The sequence below is a fragment of the Lygodium microphyllum genome, chromosome 4 (assembly GCF_053477565.2).
Source record: "Lygodium microphyllum isolate KBCC chromosome 4, Lygodium_microphyllum_v1.1.10, whole genome shotgun sequence".
NCBI lineage: Eukaryota > Viridiplantae > Streptophyta > Polypodiopsida > Schizaeales > Lygodiaceae > Lygodium > Lygodium microphyllum.
In genome coordinates, this window is record NC_141138.1 from 9442416 (window position 1) to 9459357 (window position 16942).

Genomic DNA, 16942 nt, shown 5'->3' on the forward strand with positions numbered 1-16942 from the left:
CCAACCTTACAATGCATTACAAATCAAGAATTCATTCTAGGCCTTCACTTTTTCCTACAGAAGTGCTTCAAAAGAGGAAATGATTGTAGTTTTTTGAATGATGTTTGACCCTATCAGGTCAACATTCTCTCTATATCTCTTACTTTCTATTACATCAGACCATCAGGTCAGCATACTCAGTCTCTCTCACTCTCTATGTAACTAATATTTACATGAGGCCTACAAGCTCTCTCAAAACAACCAGAACAACCTATCACACGAGTAGTACTAATAGATCACACAGAAGGAACAGCTGGAGTAGATCCAACAATCGCCAACCATGGAACAGCAATATCTGGAAGAACCAGGTCCGCTGACATCATAGAGGACATTTGCCATAACACTATTCCACACACACGGGCCACATGCCCATGGATGCCTGATGCTGAATCAAAAATAAAGGCATTGTGAGTATGCCATATATGCCACAGGGTTGTCCATCTAAAGAAATGAAATAGGCAGGAAAAATCTGAACTCAAAGAGGGCATGGAGGACATATTTCCCATAATCCACAAACGAACCGATAGACGGTACTAAGTCACCAAGGACCACACACGCGAAATGAAATTCCAAATCTGTCATGCAACAAGGCAGGAGAGAAAGAGATGAAGCAATGTCTCATCACACATAGTGCAGAAAACACAACACCCAGCAGAGATCTTTCGAGCATGGAGCACTTCTCCCATTGGAAGACCCCCAATGAGCAGCCACCACATGAACACTTTTCCCTGATACGGGACCTTAGACTTCCAAAATTGGATAAATCTTTCCCACCACTTCTTTTTACTGTCCCTACGATGCCATAACCTATTCACTTTCCCCATGACCCATCTCTTGGCTTCCACCATCTGATGATATATCTGATTAGCTGATCTTTTCGCAAAATCATCATGAAGCACAAACATCTAATCATGCCAAGGATCCAATGGCTGTAATGCAGGCAAAGGAAAGAACCTCTGAAGACTTTCCTATATGGATGACCAATGTCCTTGTATCCACGAGGCACCCTAAAGTACTGACGAATACGCCTAAAGGAATAAAGACGGGGCCGCCCAAGAATAACACCATCACAGACTGTCTTCAACCCCAACCTAGCCATCCGATTGAACTTGTCTCACTGCAAATCTTTTTGTGGCCAATCCAACAACCTTGAGGAAGTCAGTATTTCTCCTTGCAGCAAATTTTCCTCTTTATGAATATCCGCGGGACGCCAAACTGCAAAACCAAGCATCTCCTGCCAGGAAGCTATCAAATGAGAAAGGAAAAAAGACTAGGAGACCTTTAAAGGCCTCGTAGAATTAAGCGCATGCCAGCAAGAAGCATGAATAACCGTGCTAACATGAGAGATGCCAGTCTTTTCTATGAAGAATTTGGCAATGTCTGACCAAGGATGACACTGAATACATAGACTCTTCAACTAGGATAGCCTCAAAGCGGCCATATGCAAATTGACATCTAGCAAATCTGCGACTCCCTTCCTTTTCGGAGTGGTCACATGCTACCAGGAGATCCATACCTGCCCCAAATGATTGCCTTTCTTTTTCCAAAGCATAAATCTGATAGGCTAAACCAAATCCACAGTTAACCCCTCTCTCTCTCTCTCTCTCTCTCTCTCTCTCTCTCTCTCTCTCTCTCTCTCTCGTAATGGATGTTATATTTATAAAGTACTAAACAACAAAAGAGTTACAAAAGTCATGGCAAAGACGCAGAGGAAATTGCCATATGCCAAGGAAGTAAGTCCTCCCGAGGGAGTATGTCAGAGTGCCGAATGAGATCTATCTGCCAATACAAGAGCCCTTTAAGAGTAGCAATATGTCCTTGAACATTAGAGGCTGAATCAAAAAGAAAAGCATTCCGAATGGTCCAATTGTGCCAACAGCCCCAGTATCGAAGAAAGTGAAACAAGATCTTCATATGCGACTGTGCCGGTGTGGGGTATTTGGGCCGCACAAAAACCTAATCAAAAGGGCTTAGCAAGAAGCCAACCACTACTCACCAAACCGCTGACAAGAGTGACCAGATTTTCTTAGCGAGAGGGCAAGAAATAAATCGATGACGGGCCGATTCCACACTGGTGGTGCAAAAGAAACAATTGCCGTTGGAAATTCGACGCTTGGAAAGGGCTAAAGCAAGAGGAAGACCACCAATCATCACCCTCCAAAGAAAGACCTTGCATTTGTACGGTGTCTTGTTCAACCAACCCTCCATCACAGTTACCTTCCACCATGACTGAGATTTACGCAATCGCCATACAGTATTAGCTTTAGTAGCCAGCCATTGATGATCTTTAATCAGAAGATGATACACCTGGTTAGCTGAGGCCTTTTCCAAATTCAGCCGGCCTACAAGGTCCCAGTCCTGCCAAGGACGATCCAAAGCAAGGGCAGGAAAGGGTTGTCTGCTCTGGAGCACCATCAAAAGCTGTCCCCATAAATCACGGTATACACGAGGGATCCTGAAAAGCCTCCTGGCTGTACGAAACGATATCAACACATTGCGACTAGCAAGGGTGGCATCTGCAACTGAAGTCAAGCCCAAGCGTGCCATGCGGTTAAATTTTGGTTTGAGCTCATGTTTGCCTTCTCAAGAAAGTAATCGCGAGGCTGCCAACAATTCCAATTGAAAAGAGTTAATAGCTAAGAGGTCTTCCGCAGGATGCCACTGAGCCTTCTGGAGAACCGATTTCCAGGACTCTTTTTATCAAATGTCTCCGAAGAGACAATTTCCAGGACTCTCGAGCCTTCCTCTCCAAAAGGACAGCTCTAAAAGGGGAAAAAGTCTACCTGGAGAATGACCTCACACCTGCACAGGTGGCACACCGTAAAGAATGCATGCCACAGATCCTGGAGGCTCGCAAAGCGGGAAAATGGGCAGTATACAGAGATGGTCGTGTCATCATCACAGATAAACGCCAATGACGGGGCACGGCCTATGAGACCCACCTGAGGTTTGCAGTGTGAAACTGCAACGGAGCTATGAAAACAGATGCAGGATTATTCCAGGAGACCTTCACTGGCAAGGACATCGTCCTCTACACAGAAACCCACCAAAGCCCAGGCACCTACTTACCAGAAGTGAGGGGATATAGATGGGAGACGGCATGCCGCCCTAGAGCCCGAACAAAAGGAGGGACCCGAGGGTCCGGAGGGGTGGCTGTGTTGTACAGGGAGGAGTTACAGCCCACGGTGCAAGTCATGCGGAAAGATGAGGAAGCCCGGTTCATGTGGATCCGGATACACACAGATCGCCCTCGAGATATATACATGGCCGTGTGCTATTTCCCACCAGCACACTCCCCATATGCATCACCGAAGGGCGAGTCACCATACCTACCATTGTACGAGGATATCATGTACTACTCCAGCTTGGGAGATGTCATGTTGGCCGAGACTTCAACGCACGCATAGCACAGAGGCGGACCCCCTTCTTCGAGAGTGACGACCACATGTACAAAGAGATCACACCGGAGGAGATAGGACTCAACCGGGCATCACAGGACACAGCTGAATGCACTGAATATGGTGAACACCTACTGGTGTTAGGGGGGGCACACGGACTAGCCATCCTCAACGGTCTCGACAGATGGCCCGGGTCGGAGGCCCTCACATGCTTTCCACAAAAGCACGCGGCCAATTGCATCGGATGGGGGGCACATGGAGCACCCACACAGAAACTGGGAGCAAGCACAGTGGACTATATCCTCGGCTCTCTATCACTTATCCCCGACATCCAGTCCTTTAAAATATCACCTCACCCACTCGCAGTGGCTACCGATCATGCCTACCTACAATTTGACATAACCTGCAGGTATGACCTAACCCCCCAGCAAGCAACCCCCCCCCCCCCCAAAGATTCCCCAAGTACCACTTTTCCAGGCTAACTGCGAGCGCATACTCCGACCATCTCTACTGGAGCCTGCAGGAAATGGACCCCCACGCACCCCTGGAGGAGGTCACAGCACAGTTGGCAGGCACACTACACACCTCGGCTGCCGAATACTTCCCCCACACATCCCCCCACTCCACCCCTCCGAACAAGAATGTCCCACAAAATAGCTGGTACGATGCAGAGTGTAGGGAAACCCAGCTCCGTCTTCAACAGGACGAAGCACGGGGAGTACACACGCATAAACAGGCACGCTTGATCTTCCGTCGTCTAGTGCGACGGAAGAAACGAGCCTACCTCTCCAAAGTGGAACACGAATTCTACCAGCTATTCTTAGGACAGGACAGCAGAGAGGCATGGAAGGCGTTTCAGGAACCCCGAGCCCAGACGCCCATCACCTCCCTGGACACTTGGCACGCATATGCAACCTCACTATACGAAGTACCCAAGCAGCCCCAACTACCCCGGCCCCTAGGGAGCAGACCCAGATCATCCACATTCTTCACCACGGGGCGGGTTCGGGACGCCATTGATAGACTCCAAAATTGCCGTTGTGCCCAAGACCACGAAGGCTTGGTAGCAGAGCATTTGACCCATGCCAGAGACATACTGGCACCTCTCCTAGCACACATGTTCAACAGAGCCCTATGCGAAGGCTTCCCTGCCAGCTGGTTAGCCAACACCATAATACCTATCCTTAAGACCGGAGACCCCATGGTTCCCACGAACTACCGAACAGTCATGGTTGGCCATGTACTAGCCAAGCTCTACGGATCCATACTGGACCACGAGCTGAGCAAGTGGGCAGAGCAACACCAACATCGAGCGGCAGGACAAGCAGGGTTTAGGAGGGGTTTCTGCACCCTTGACCATATCCTCACGCTGAGAGCCATCATAGAGGAGGGCAGAGCACATGGAAGACGGGTGTACTACTGCTTCGTGGACTTCCGCAAGGCCTTTGACACAGTCCCAGGAGCGAGGCTCACGCAGAGACTACAGGAACTGGAGGTCCCAACCGAAATGCGATGGGGGATACTGGCACTATACGAATCGGTAACGGGCTGAGTCCCGGCACCAGGAGGGCTGTCAAAGGAGATAACCAACACCATCGGAGTCAAGTAGGGATGCCCACTCTCACCCACCCTATTTGGCCTCTACATTGATGAGATCTCAGAATACATAGATAGATTGGGCGAGGAGGGATCGAGCCTGGGAGGGACACTGATACCAATCTTACTATATGCGGACGACATAGTCCTCATCTCCAGCACACCCGAAGGGCTATAGCGCCAACTGGACGCACTACAGACCTTCTGCCAAGACAAATACCTAACTGTGAACCTAGGGAAAACCAAGGTCATGGTGTTAAACACGTCAACCCAATGGCTCCGACGGTCGGTACCCCCCTTCACATACGGCGGAGAGACCGTGGACGTAGTCCAAAGATACGTCTATCTAGGGACTACATTCTCTGGACCGAGATTTACCATGAGAAAAGCAAAAGAAGATAGACTAACCCGAGACTATGCAGCCCTCGGGTCAATGGAGAACCAATGTGCCCGCATACAGTTCCAGGAACCCCGAACAAAGCTCTGGCTTTTTGACACCTTGGTCACACCAGCCCTCCTGTACGGGGCTCCCATATGGGGCTCCAGTCTCTACCACACGCGGAGGGCCCCACAGGACCAGCCACTGCCTAAGGAGGAGGGCACCTATGAGGGATGGGAGCAGATGGAGAGACCCTTAATACTTATGATCTCACGGATGATCCGAAGCAAGCCCTCCGTACCACACGAGGTCATCCACGCAGAGCTAGGGGCACCGCCCCTCGTGGCTGAGGCCCTCTTCCAGATCGTGACCTTCTTGCACCGAATATGGGACCTGCCCCAGCACCGGTACCCCAGACTCGCCCTGGAGTCATCCAAACAACTAGCAACACAAGGGGACACTGAGTGCTGGTATGCCTGAACAGAGACTTGGCTATGGCTCCATGGCCTGCACATGGACCACCTCCCCCCCACTACAATACAGCCTAGACTGCCCACACCTGGAGCTCATCCGAGAGGAGGTGAATCGCATCATGAGAATGGACATCATCCAGACAGACACAGCCAGGACATGGGTGACCCCCACGTTGGAACTAGGAACCAAGAAGGCTTTCTACCGAGAGCACTTCCTGCACATCTCCCCGGATGGCTTCATCACCCGCCCAAGCTACATGGACACACACCTGTCTCACGAGGTCAGAAGTGCCACCGGACAGATCCGCACGTCCTCACACCACTACAGGTCGAAACGGGCAGATACGGGGCCAACCCCCTCCCCCTAGAAGACCGAATCTGTCAGCTCTGCCATCTCGAGCCAGAGACAGAGGAACACTATATCTGTAGATGCCCAGTGTACTACGAAATCCGGGGACGCTTCCACTGCCTATTTAGCGAAGGATTCGGACCACTCTCCAAGGTGATGGAATTCAAAGACCAGAGATGCTTGGGGCTCTTTCTACTAGAAATACGACGCCACAAAGACCACCTCCTACGAACCACGGAGCAAAGACAAGGAGCCACCAACCAACGCACACTCAACGAATTCTACCAAATACCAGCTACCCTCCCCACCACCGAGCCCCTACCAGCCCAACCGGCCTCCCGACCCCGGGGGATCACCTTAAAATAGCCACAGCGAGAGGCAAAGCCCGGCGCCCGCTCCCCGCCAGCCCCCGTCCCCGCAGAAGACACATGTCGAAGATACAAGGGATACTACGCTGCCATCGGAGGGCCCTGCTCCGCCGCTTTAGTCTCTCCATGTTAGACCGACCCATGCGGGACATCCTAGGATGAACACTCCAGGAGCAGTTCCACACCGCACTCGGAGTATCTCTAGATTGTATCTAGTCTAGATATCATTTTGTACCTACTCAATTTAGTTCAACATAGCATAAACGTTAGCTTCACTGGGACTTTTGAAATCTCCCAGACATTTTGTATGCAACATTTTGGTCTCATAGGCCAACTTGGCCTGTTGTAGACGTTAATATAACTTTATTTCTTTCTTCTCTCTCTCTCTCTCTCTCTCTCTCTCTCTCTCTCTCTCTCTCTCTCTCACAGCTCCAACCTTATAATGCATTGCAGATCAAGAATTCATCCTAGGCCTCTACACTTTCCTACAAAGGTGCTTCAAAAGAGCAAATGATTGTAGTTTTCTGGATGACTTTTGTTATGTATCTAGCCCTAGCATTTAAGCTGGGGGCTCCCTTGGCACTTGGGCTTAGATGGTACCCATGCTAGGGCCAAGGTCTATAGCATGATCACCACTGCCAAACAATCTCTTTGTAAAGTATGTGAGTTGTTGGACTTACTTCTCAAATGTAAGTAATTGCTTCCAAGCCAAACATTGCTGTTCCTCCTGAAAAGATTCATTAAATGGTACATGTTAGGCAGAAAATTCACAAAAACAAATACACTGAAATGAGTGCTGCTTTAAAAAAATAAGCTGTAATAAAAACAGTGATGAATATTATCATTAATGGACATGAACATTAGTACTAGATGTAGAGTACAGAAAAGCTGGATTATTTCCACTTTTTTGAAATGTTAATTTTTAAGAGCCTCACTTTGCTTTGACACTAGATGTGTCCTTTTTTGGGAAAAAAATAAAGGGACTATTATCTTACAAAATAGTCATCCTAACTTTTTTTAAGAAGATGACGTAATATTCAAAAGGCCTTGCATGGGAGAAAATAGGCAACGTTTGGGGCTAACCATAGTTTGGCAGGAAAACAAGCCTTGCTCCAGCTTAACAGCTTTGCTTGAAGAAGAGTGAGCCATAGGGTTGCATACAATGAAGCTACAAAATTCTTTTCAGATGTTCTTCTCTCCACTTAAGGACTCAGACTGTTTTATCAGATTCACAAAAGTTGTGTATCCCGGTCTCAAGACCCTAACAGCTACACTATTGTTCATACTAACTGCTAAGTCTCACAAGGGCCAATGTGTCTGCTGATTTGTGGACTGTTTTTTCATATTTTGGTTAATTTTCATCTCCCTTTAAAGGCCATGGCTGTTTAAATTCTGTAGAAGACCTGGAGTATACTTCATGGTTTGATCACCTACATTCTTTGGGTTTTTCCAGGTTTGAAATTTTCTTGTCTTTCTTAAGATAACATGTTTTAGTTTAGGTCACAGTTTTAGACTGGGGAATATCAGATACAGAAGCTTGGCAATCAGCACATTGTTAGGTTATGTTGGATTGCCAACATGTATGTTAGACGTGGACTGCCAAAGGAGAGACAGAGACAACAGTTATGAAATAAACCCATGGCTCTAGAGGTGCAGAAGAGAGCCCTCATGATAGTCTCCCACTGAAATTTTGACATTAACTTGGGTGATAATAGCTTGAGCCATGAGCACAGCCCCAGCATATAGATACAACGATTTGCAAGGGGGGGATTGCCCTTTTTCATCTTTGGACAGCACTTGAGCATGGTTTCCATGGTAGACTTCTTGTGGAGGAGGGCGTTGAGGGACATTGTATTCGATGGGAGTAGTTCGCTAGTATAATCCCTTTGGTCATTTGGACAACAAGATGTATCCATGCCATGGATATGTAAGACACGCCCCTACTACAAAGACTTTATCTAGAATCTCGAAATGCCTAGATAGATCTCAAACCTACAAACATGACACGGGAGTTTTTTGCTAGTATTATCATTATGGTCATTTGGACAATAAAATGTGCTCATGCCATGGATATGCAAAACACACCTACTGCAAACACTCTATCTAGAATCTTGAAACGCCTAGATAGATCTCCAACCTACAAACATGACATGGCCCAAGCCATATAGGCATAGAAAGAGATAAAAGGATCATATCATTAAGCTCACCCCCTCCCAACCATAGAGCGGAATGGACTCACCCCCAAGTATGAAACCAACAGCATAACAAGCCAAACCCCAATCACAAGAGCTAATGTCCCAAACAATCAATTCACATCAACCCATTACCTAGAGGAGAACTAACTAGTACCATCCCGATACTAGTCCTGGATAAATAAATCTTGGACCTACATCCGATGAAAAAAATTGTACATATAATTTTAATGCCTATACTTAATGTTACGACTTAAAATATTACACTTCAAAAATTAACAAACTTTATACTAGGAGTTTACATAGTAAGAGCTTGAGGATAGAGAGGATGGAGAACTTCAAAGTGGAAGTAGAGCAAACATAGGGCAAATGAGAGCTTGAGGGAGCGGGGTTAGAGTATTAGAATTTGCCTATTCTATAGGCAGTGCCCAATGTTTTAGTTAGTTGGTTTGTAGTGTAAACACAACTACATTGATAAGTTGTGTCACCACTTCTAGAGTTAGTTCTAGAGTTACATTAACTCTAGTTGAGTTAGGGATATGTCTAACTTACTTTAGACGTATTGTGTTTTCATTCTATCATTCTAGCACTTATATCTTTTGAGTGTTGAATTGCTGCCCATTCTTGCTCATTGTCTTGTGTTCACTCTCTCGCTCTCTTCCTCCATTTCCAACATTTGGTATCCGAGCTAGACACATCAGTTCTATCTCTCCACCACTCAACCGGTGCCACCTACACGAAGTTCACTCAATCGACAAAGAAACAAAAGCTGTTGTTTTGGAGGGAGGAGTTGCTATGTTGGAAGAGAAGTTTTTGTTTTGGAGGAGGTGCTACTACTATTTTCAGCTCACACGCAGTCCCCTATGCAATCACCCAACCCTGCACACATAGCATCTCTCAACCCCGCTCATGACACTCTTAGCCCTGCCCGCTATTTTCTCAACTGCAATTTTCTCAACCTTGCTCACTATTTTCACAACCCTATCCGTCATTTTCTGCATATCCAAGAAAAACACAAAAGCCCTAATTTTTTGAATTTGGGGGTCTACAATTTCTCATCCATCTTTCTCGTCTTATACCCAATTTTGAAGAAATTTTCAATTTCTCACTCTCCATGCCAAGAAATTTGACGATTTTCGATCGACTTTCCTAATTTCTAAAATTTCTCAAAATTTCTTTGAGGAAATTTGGGGCTTTTGCCCAATTCTGATTTCCGTGTATAAATCTCCACCAAACTTGCCAACATTGCGCAATTTCTTTGACATTGGTACGCAAAATTTGGGGCTTTTTTGTTTTTTTGCTCTAGCACACATCACGATGTGGATGCCAACTCCTAATTAGTGTTGACATGCATCTCAAGGCGACATTTTTGCAAAAATTCAGACTATAAGGTATAAATTTATTCGATTTCTTTAAAATTTTGCGAAGAAACTTGGGGCTTTTGCCTAACACACATTCCAAGATAAAAAATAGACAATACAATAGCATGAATTTGCTTGTGACAGTCAAATTGAACAAAATTTTGGAAAATTTCAATAAATTTTGGTCAGAATTGGCATTAAGTTGCTGTCATTTGTACTTTTGAGGGCTCACAATTCGAGGCATGTGTGGTACAGCAAAGTATTGCTGTTATTTCCAAGCTGAGTACTCATTTGGGTGACATTATGCACACTTTGTCATTTACGTAACAATTTGGTACTTGTTTCTAAATCCCATGGGGATTTTTGGTACTCTCAAGAGTACACACCATACTTCAGCACTGAAGTATTTGGCTGCAAATTTTTGTCAATTACTCATAGCAGGGCACGTCAAGGGAATAGTGATAAAAGCAGCATTCTTGGTGTCCTCACTTAGGAGGACAAACTTGATGGCACAAACTACCCGTTGTGGAGTTTCATGGTCTGCAACCTTCTTGTTGCGAAGGACTTGCCGGACTATGTAATAGGTGATTTGCAACAACCATAAGCTATTGTACTTCAAACACCTCAACGCAATGCTTGAGGACAGGTTGTAGGTGCTGCCCCTCCCCCTTCTATGAAAGATCAGAGGAAATGGGATTCAAAGGATGCATAGGCACTTTCTTTCATTGCCTTGTCAGTGAAAAGGACAATTATTCCACATATTCGGTCTTGTAAGACCTCAAAAATCAATATGGGATACACTTAAGTGTATGTTTGTAGCACACAATGAGGCCAGGATATCCTATCTCCGCAAAGAGTTTCCCAATGTAAACATGGATGAGAGTGATAACACGACAAATCACCTCATTCACATATAGGACTTGCATGAGCAAATGTTCAATGTTATTAATCAGGTTATTCAAGTTGTTGAATTGGTAAACATCACACCGAACTCTCATCCAAAGACATATCTTGGTTTCCACACCTCTTTGATGTTGTCTTTGAGAGGAGGCATTAACCCCTTACATTTGTGGAGTTAGAAAGCCTCTTGTTGCAAGAGAAACAGGCTCAAAAGAATGTTGCATTGCATTCAAGGGATGTGGCTATATTTTCCAAGTTTAGAGGCCAAGGTAAAGTCAAGCAAAATGCAAAACATTAGCAAAAGCGTGATGATGGATAATCATTAAATAAAGTTGTTCAAGAGTCACAAAAGTCTAAAAGGAAGGAAAAATGCCATTATTGTAAAAAGCCTGGTCACTATATTGATGAATGCAAAAAGAGATTGGCCAAAGAGAAGAAGAAAGACTGGTTTGGCTGTCCAAGAGACATTACACAGCAAATCAGCAGATGGTGATGCTTCAACCAACTTGGTAGAGGAGGATTATGCATTTCTCACAAACAATTATGATTCTTCTATGGCTAATTCAGCATTTAATGCTGGTGAAATGCGACAAACATGGTATTTTGACAACGGTGCATCAAAGCACATCACTTCCAAGAACTGCTTGTTTACTTCTTTGCATTCAACTACTACTCAGAAGCGTGTCACATGTGCAAACAGCAATAGTCATAATGTATGTCGCATTGGGATAGTCACCATTACTGCTACAAATGGTTCTAATTTTATGCTTCTAGATGTCTCCTTTGTGCCTAGCATTACAAAGAAGTTGTTGTCTATTTCTACCTTCAATAAGCATGGCTCTGAAGTCATCTTTGAGGATGACAAATGCATTATTGGAGACAGAGGCATAGATTATGCACTCAGGCTGTTCGGCACCCTGTACAAGGGTTTATTCTTGTTAGATACTTATGATAGACAATCTCAAGTTGCACTGGCAATCACTAGTTTTACGCCTGCTATGCAAAATGCAGAGCTTTGGCATGCCCACTATGGACATATGAGTTTTGGGAGTTTAACAACCCTTCTGGGGTGTCATATGATAGATGCATTGCCTCTAGTGGAGACTCCACCTCCTCATGCATGCGAGGGATGTATTTTTGGCACGGTGCACAAGTTTGCCTTCAAAAAGGATGGTGCAATGCATGCTGTCCAAAAAATGCAACTTATTCACTCTGATGTTTGCAGTTCCATGAGGACATTTACACTTGGGGGTCATCTTTACTTTGTTACATTTATGGATGACTACTCACAGTATACACGGGTGTATGGGCTGAAGGCCAAATCTAATGTATTCATGCATTTTAAGCATCTTGTGGCAAATTTTAAGATTGAAACTAGCTTAAAATTGTAGACACTTAACAAAGATAGAGGGGGGGAATACATGTCTCGTGATTTTGAGACATATTTGCTTAATCATGGCATTATGCATCAAGCCAATGTTAGAATGACTCCTCAGTAAAATGGAGTTGCTAAAAGGAAGAATCACACTCTTATGGAAATGACTCGTTGTATGTTCAAAAGTAAGGGGCTATCTTATAAATTTTGGCTAGAAGGCCTTCAGTGTGCAAATCATGTGTTGAATCATGCACCCACTAAAGCATTGAAAACAATCACACCATTCAAAGCTTGGCATGGCAAGAAACCAAAAGTTGACTTCTTTCAAGTATTTGATTGCATAGTCTATGCGAATGTTCCAAAAGAGTTTCATGGGAAGCTTGATAACAAGGCTGTAAAATGTATATTTATTGGCTACAGTTTAGAGAGCAAGGGCTATCGTTTGTATGACCCACGCACGAAGAAAGTTCTTGTCGGTGGGAATGCCATATTTTTTGAAAATGATGCATTTTTACATGACCAATTACAAATGCCAGTCACCCATGACATTGGTGATATCTTTGGGGGTCTTTTGCCACTTTCCTTCAAGTCCGTGTCTGCTGTAAATGGCAAGAGACACTTAATACAGCAAGCTGTTGCTGAACCATATTCCTCTAAACAGCAAGGTATAGATGACAATTTGCCACATGCAACTATAAATGCAGCCAAAACACTCCTGAGATGGTTGCTACAAACTCTTCAGGAGAGTAAAATGGATGCTCCTTTACCTCGGCACATTAGAAGGGCTGCTAGACATGCAGCACATGATGTAGGGGGGCCACATTTCACTAATATTATGGAAGTAGATGATTGTGATGAGCATATGTTTATGAGCTCACTATTGGATGATGGTGAGCCTACATCCTTGGACGAAGCTCACCAAGATGTACATTCGATGCAAGCCATGCAAGATGAGTTAGACTCCATTGCCAATAACTCCACGGGATCTTCTCGATTTACCACCTAGTAAAAGGCCATTCGCACAAAATGGGTTTTTAAACTCAAACACAAGGCCAATGGTACTATTAACAAGTACAACGCACGATTGATAGCAAAAGGCTATGCGCAAAAAAAGGAATAGATCATGAGGAAAGTTTTTCTCCTACATCTCATACCAGTACAGTGAGACGTGTGCTTGCTATGGCTGCAAATTATAGTTGGAAAGTTCATCAATTGGACATTAAGACAACATCGTTGAATGGGGATTTGCAGTACGATGTTTATGTGTCACAACCTCCAAGGTTTGTGGTCAAAGGAAAAAAGTACATGGTATGCAAGGTGCATAAGGCTCTTTATGGTCTCAAAGAGTGTCCTCATGCATGGTAGCTTATTTAGCCAACAAAGGGTTCAAAAATAGTTTGACTATTCCCACTCTATACATTAAGAATCAAAGGGAGGACTCGCTGATTATCATTCTTTATGCATATAACATGCTTCTCACTGGACCTATAGAGGGAAAAATTGTAGAGTTTTAAGACTGAATTAAAACATGCATTTGCTATGTTAGATATGGACTATCTACACTATTATTTGGGGATTCAGTTTAACCAAAATTACCATGGTATCATCATGTCACTGTCATTGTATGTGGATAAGTTGTTACATAAGTTTAATATACAAGATTGCAAACCTATGCGCACTCCTATGGAGCTAAGGTTAAAGCAATCTATGCATGATGGTGAAGAGATATCTAATGTTGCAATTTCTAGTCAAGCTATTGGTTGTCTTATTTATCTTTGCAACACACCCCCTAACAATCAGTATGCAATCACTTAAGTGAGCAAGTATATGCACAACCCACGAACCATACACTGGCAAGTTATTAAGGAGATCTTCAGATATTTGCAAGGTACTCAACAACTTGCATTATTATTTCCTAAGGGAGGAGACTTGCACTTATAGGCTTAGACTAATTCAAATAGGGTTGGTGATGCAAACACTAGGCAATCTACCACTGGATACTGTTTCTTTTTTGGCCGTTCATGCACTTCATGGCTAACCAAGAAACAATCTACAATGGCTACCTCATCTTGTGAGACCGAGTACAAGGTAGCCTTCACTACAACAGTGGAATATGTATAGCTACATAGATTGTTCGCTAATCTATAAATTTCTTTGGAGGGTCCTACACCCATTCTTTCCAACAATCAAAGTGCTATTGTAGTGGCACGGAATCTTGTGTTTCATACTCGCATGAAACACATTGAGATATATCATAATTATGTCAAAGAGAGACACTATGCAAAAGAGATCACTTTGATGTATGTTCCTATACAAGAGAATGTTGCCAACATTTTTACCGATGCACATTCTCGTGAGAAGTTTGCAACTTTTCAAAAAGTCCTTGAGCTTGCTATCCTTTGGTGAATGATATTCTTGTATTTCTACCACATTGGCACTAAAGGAAAGCGTTAGAATTTGCTAATTCTATGGGCAATGCACAATGTTTTAGTTAGTTGCTTTGAACTATTAACATAACTACATTAATAAGCTGTATAACTACTTTTAGAATTAGTTCTAGAGTTAAATTAACTCTAGTTGAGTTAGAGATTGTAAGCGTCGGAAAAAACATGAGAATGACATTACTTTGAACTTAACCAACTCGATCAATTATCACCATGAAAATGAGAGAGAGAGAGAGAGAGAGAGAGAGAGAGAGAGAGAGGATTCCACATCACATTGAGAGGGCAACTAACCCCTCCCGCTTGACAAGAATTTATTGAAACAAAACCACGAGCACCAAGTGTCTAAACCATATACAAAAAGGCTAATTTGCTACAATTCTCAAAATTAGGGTTTTGAAACCCTTTCTACAATCTCCGAGTAGCAAGTTGATTATTTTCTTTAGTGCTTGAAATTAGATTAAAGTAAATAGAAAGTGCTTCTTGGATGAGAGATAAATGGGAGAGTACAAAGCATGCGGCTGATATTTCAACATGAGAGCTTGTTTCAAGTGAAGAGAGAGACCTCCAATATATAGATGTGGGGCTTGGATACTCAAAAGTGAAAAGTAGAGGCTACAAATGGCAAGTATTTACTAAAATTGATAAGTGTAGAGACACTTCTTTCTTCAAAATGACATGTATCCTCTTCTAGATGCCGCACGTCACTTTTCTAGAGAAAAGCTTCCAAACCTTCTACTCTAAAAATCTCTCAAATGGTTAAGAATTTGAGAAAGCTATTAAAGAAAAAATTGTTCCTTGCAAAATTCTGAATTCTTTGACGCGAACAGAATTTCCATTTAAGCAACTTTGAAAAATAGTAACCTCCTAATTTTTAGAAGTCGCCAACTTTAGCTTCTAGAGAGCTCATTATATAGATTCACCAGTTTATGATTTGTTTCTTCGATCATGAGTATCTTGTTTTACTTTCTGAAACCACTCGTTATATGGGCATCTAGTCAATGTGACTATCCGAGTATAAAAGTCTTAGTCATCTGAGCTTTTTGGTCAATCTGACCGCCACACTCCACACACAGACAAGGAGTATTGATTGATCGAGCCATTCAACTTAGCCGATCCAGACGTCCTAGGCCTCGACACAGACACCGACGACACCTTCATAGGCAAATACAAGGGATTATTGCTCAAGCTAGAGCTAGGCCCTCCATACCCACATGAGATTGTACACATTGAAAACATTGGGCATAGAAGAGGAGACCCTTACAAAGGCTAGATTGGGATCCATGAGAACCAGGCTAATAAAAATTTTTATGAGATATTTTTCATGTCCAATGCACAACTTGGACAATGTCCAACAGGAAGTGATATACAACATGGTCGAAAGAACTTTGTTAGCAACCATCACTCTCCTAGCTAAAGAAAATATACTCCAAATAAGAAGCTTTTCCTAGATGCTTAAGAGTAGAGATGTCAACTATTGCTTTGAGGTAATACCAATCCCCACCTAGTATCCAAAATACCTCACTAAAAACCTCCACAGTACACAAGTAAAGTCCTCATGGGTCTTTCATTTGGCTATGTAGTGTCATACATGTTTCAACACTTTTTTTGAAACTACTTCCATTGCCAATCTCATTTTCACACTACTTCATCCTAAATCTTTTTGAAATTGAGAAGCAATACAATGAGATCTTGGTTCTTGGAACAAACAAGCACAGTGGATTCTCAAAAGGTAAAGCCGTTGTCCACGATACTACGCTCCAAAACAAAACCTATCTCAATCAACACATAATGTCCAATATCAAAGGAATAATCAAAGACTAATCACCCACCATGCATGGATCTTATAGGCAATTCCAAGCAAAGTGATTGATAGCCACTATGCAATCTTCAATCTATCCCCGACTATCCTTACAAATGAGGTAAAAACAATCCCTCAAATAGCCCCTTTGGCATGTCTCATGAAAATCTATCATAAGGCATGTGTTGACACGTACAGCCAAAAGACGAAATGAAGTGCTCGTGCTCATGCAACTAAAGCATTGTCCCCCTAGACTATTATTGCAACCTC

General features: G+C 43.6%; 1 protein-coding gene across 2 annotated transcripts in view; it reads right to left on the reverse strand.

The window, feature by feature from the left end:
- Positions 1-16942, reverse strand: part of CSTF77 (Tetratricopeptide repeat (TPR)-like superfamily protein) — a 196636-nt gene that overhangs the window by 66624 nt on the left and 113070 nt on the right. For both annotated transcript variants that reach the window (XM_087675672.1, XM_087675671.1), the window contains exon 9: positions 7283-7329. In XM_087675672.1, the coding sequence (XP_087531798.1) occupies positions 7283-7329 (47 nt within the window). The remainder of the gene's footprint in view (positions 1-7282; positions 7330-16942) is intronic.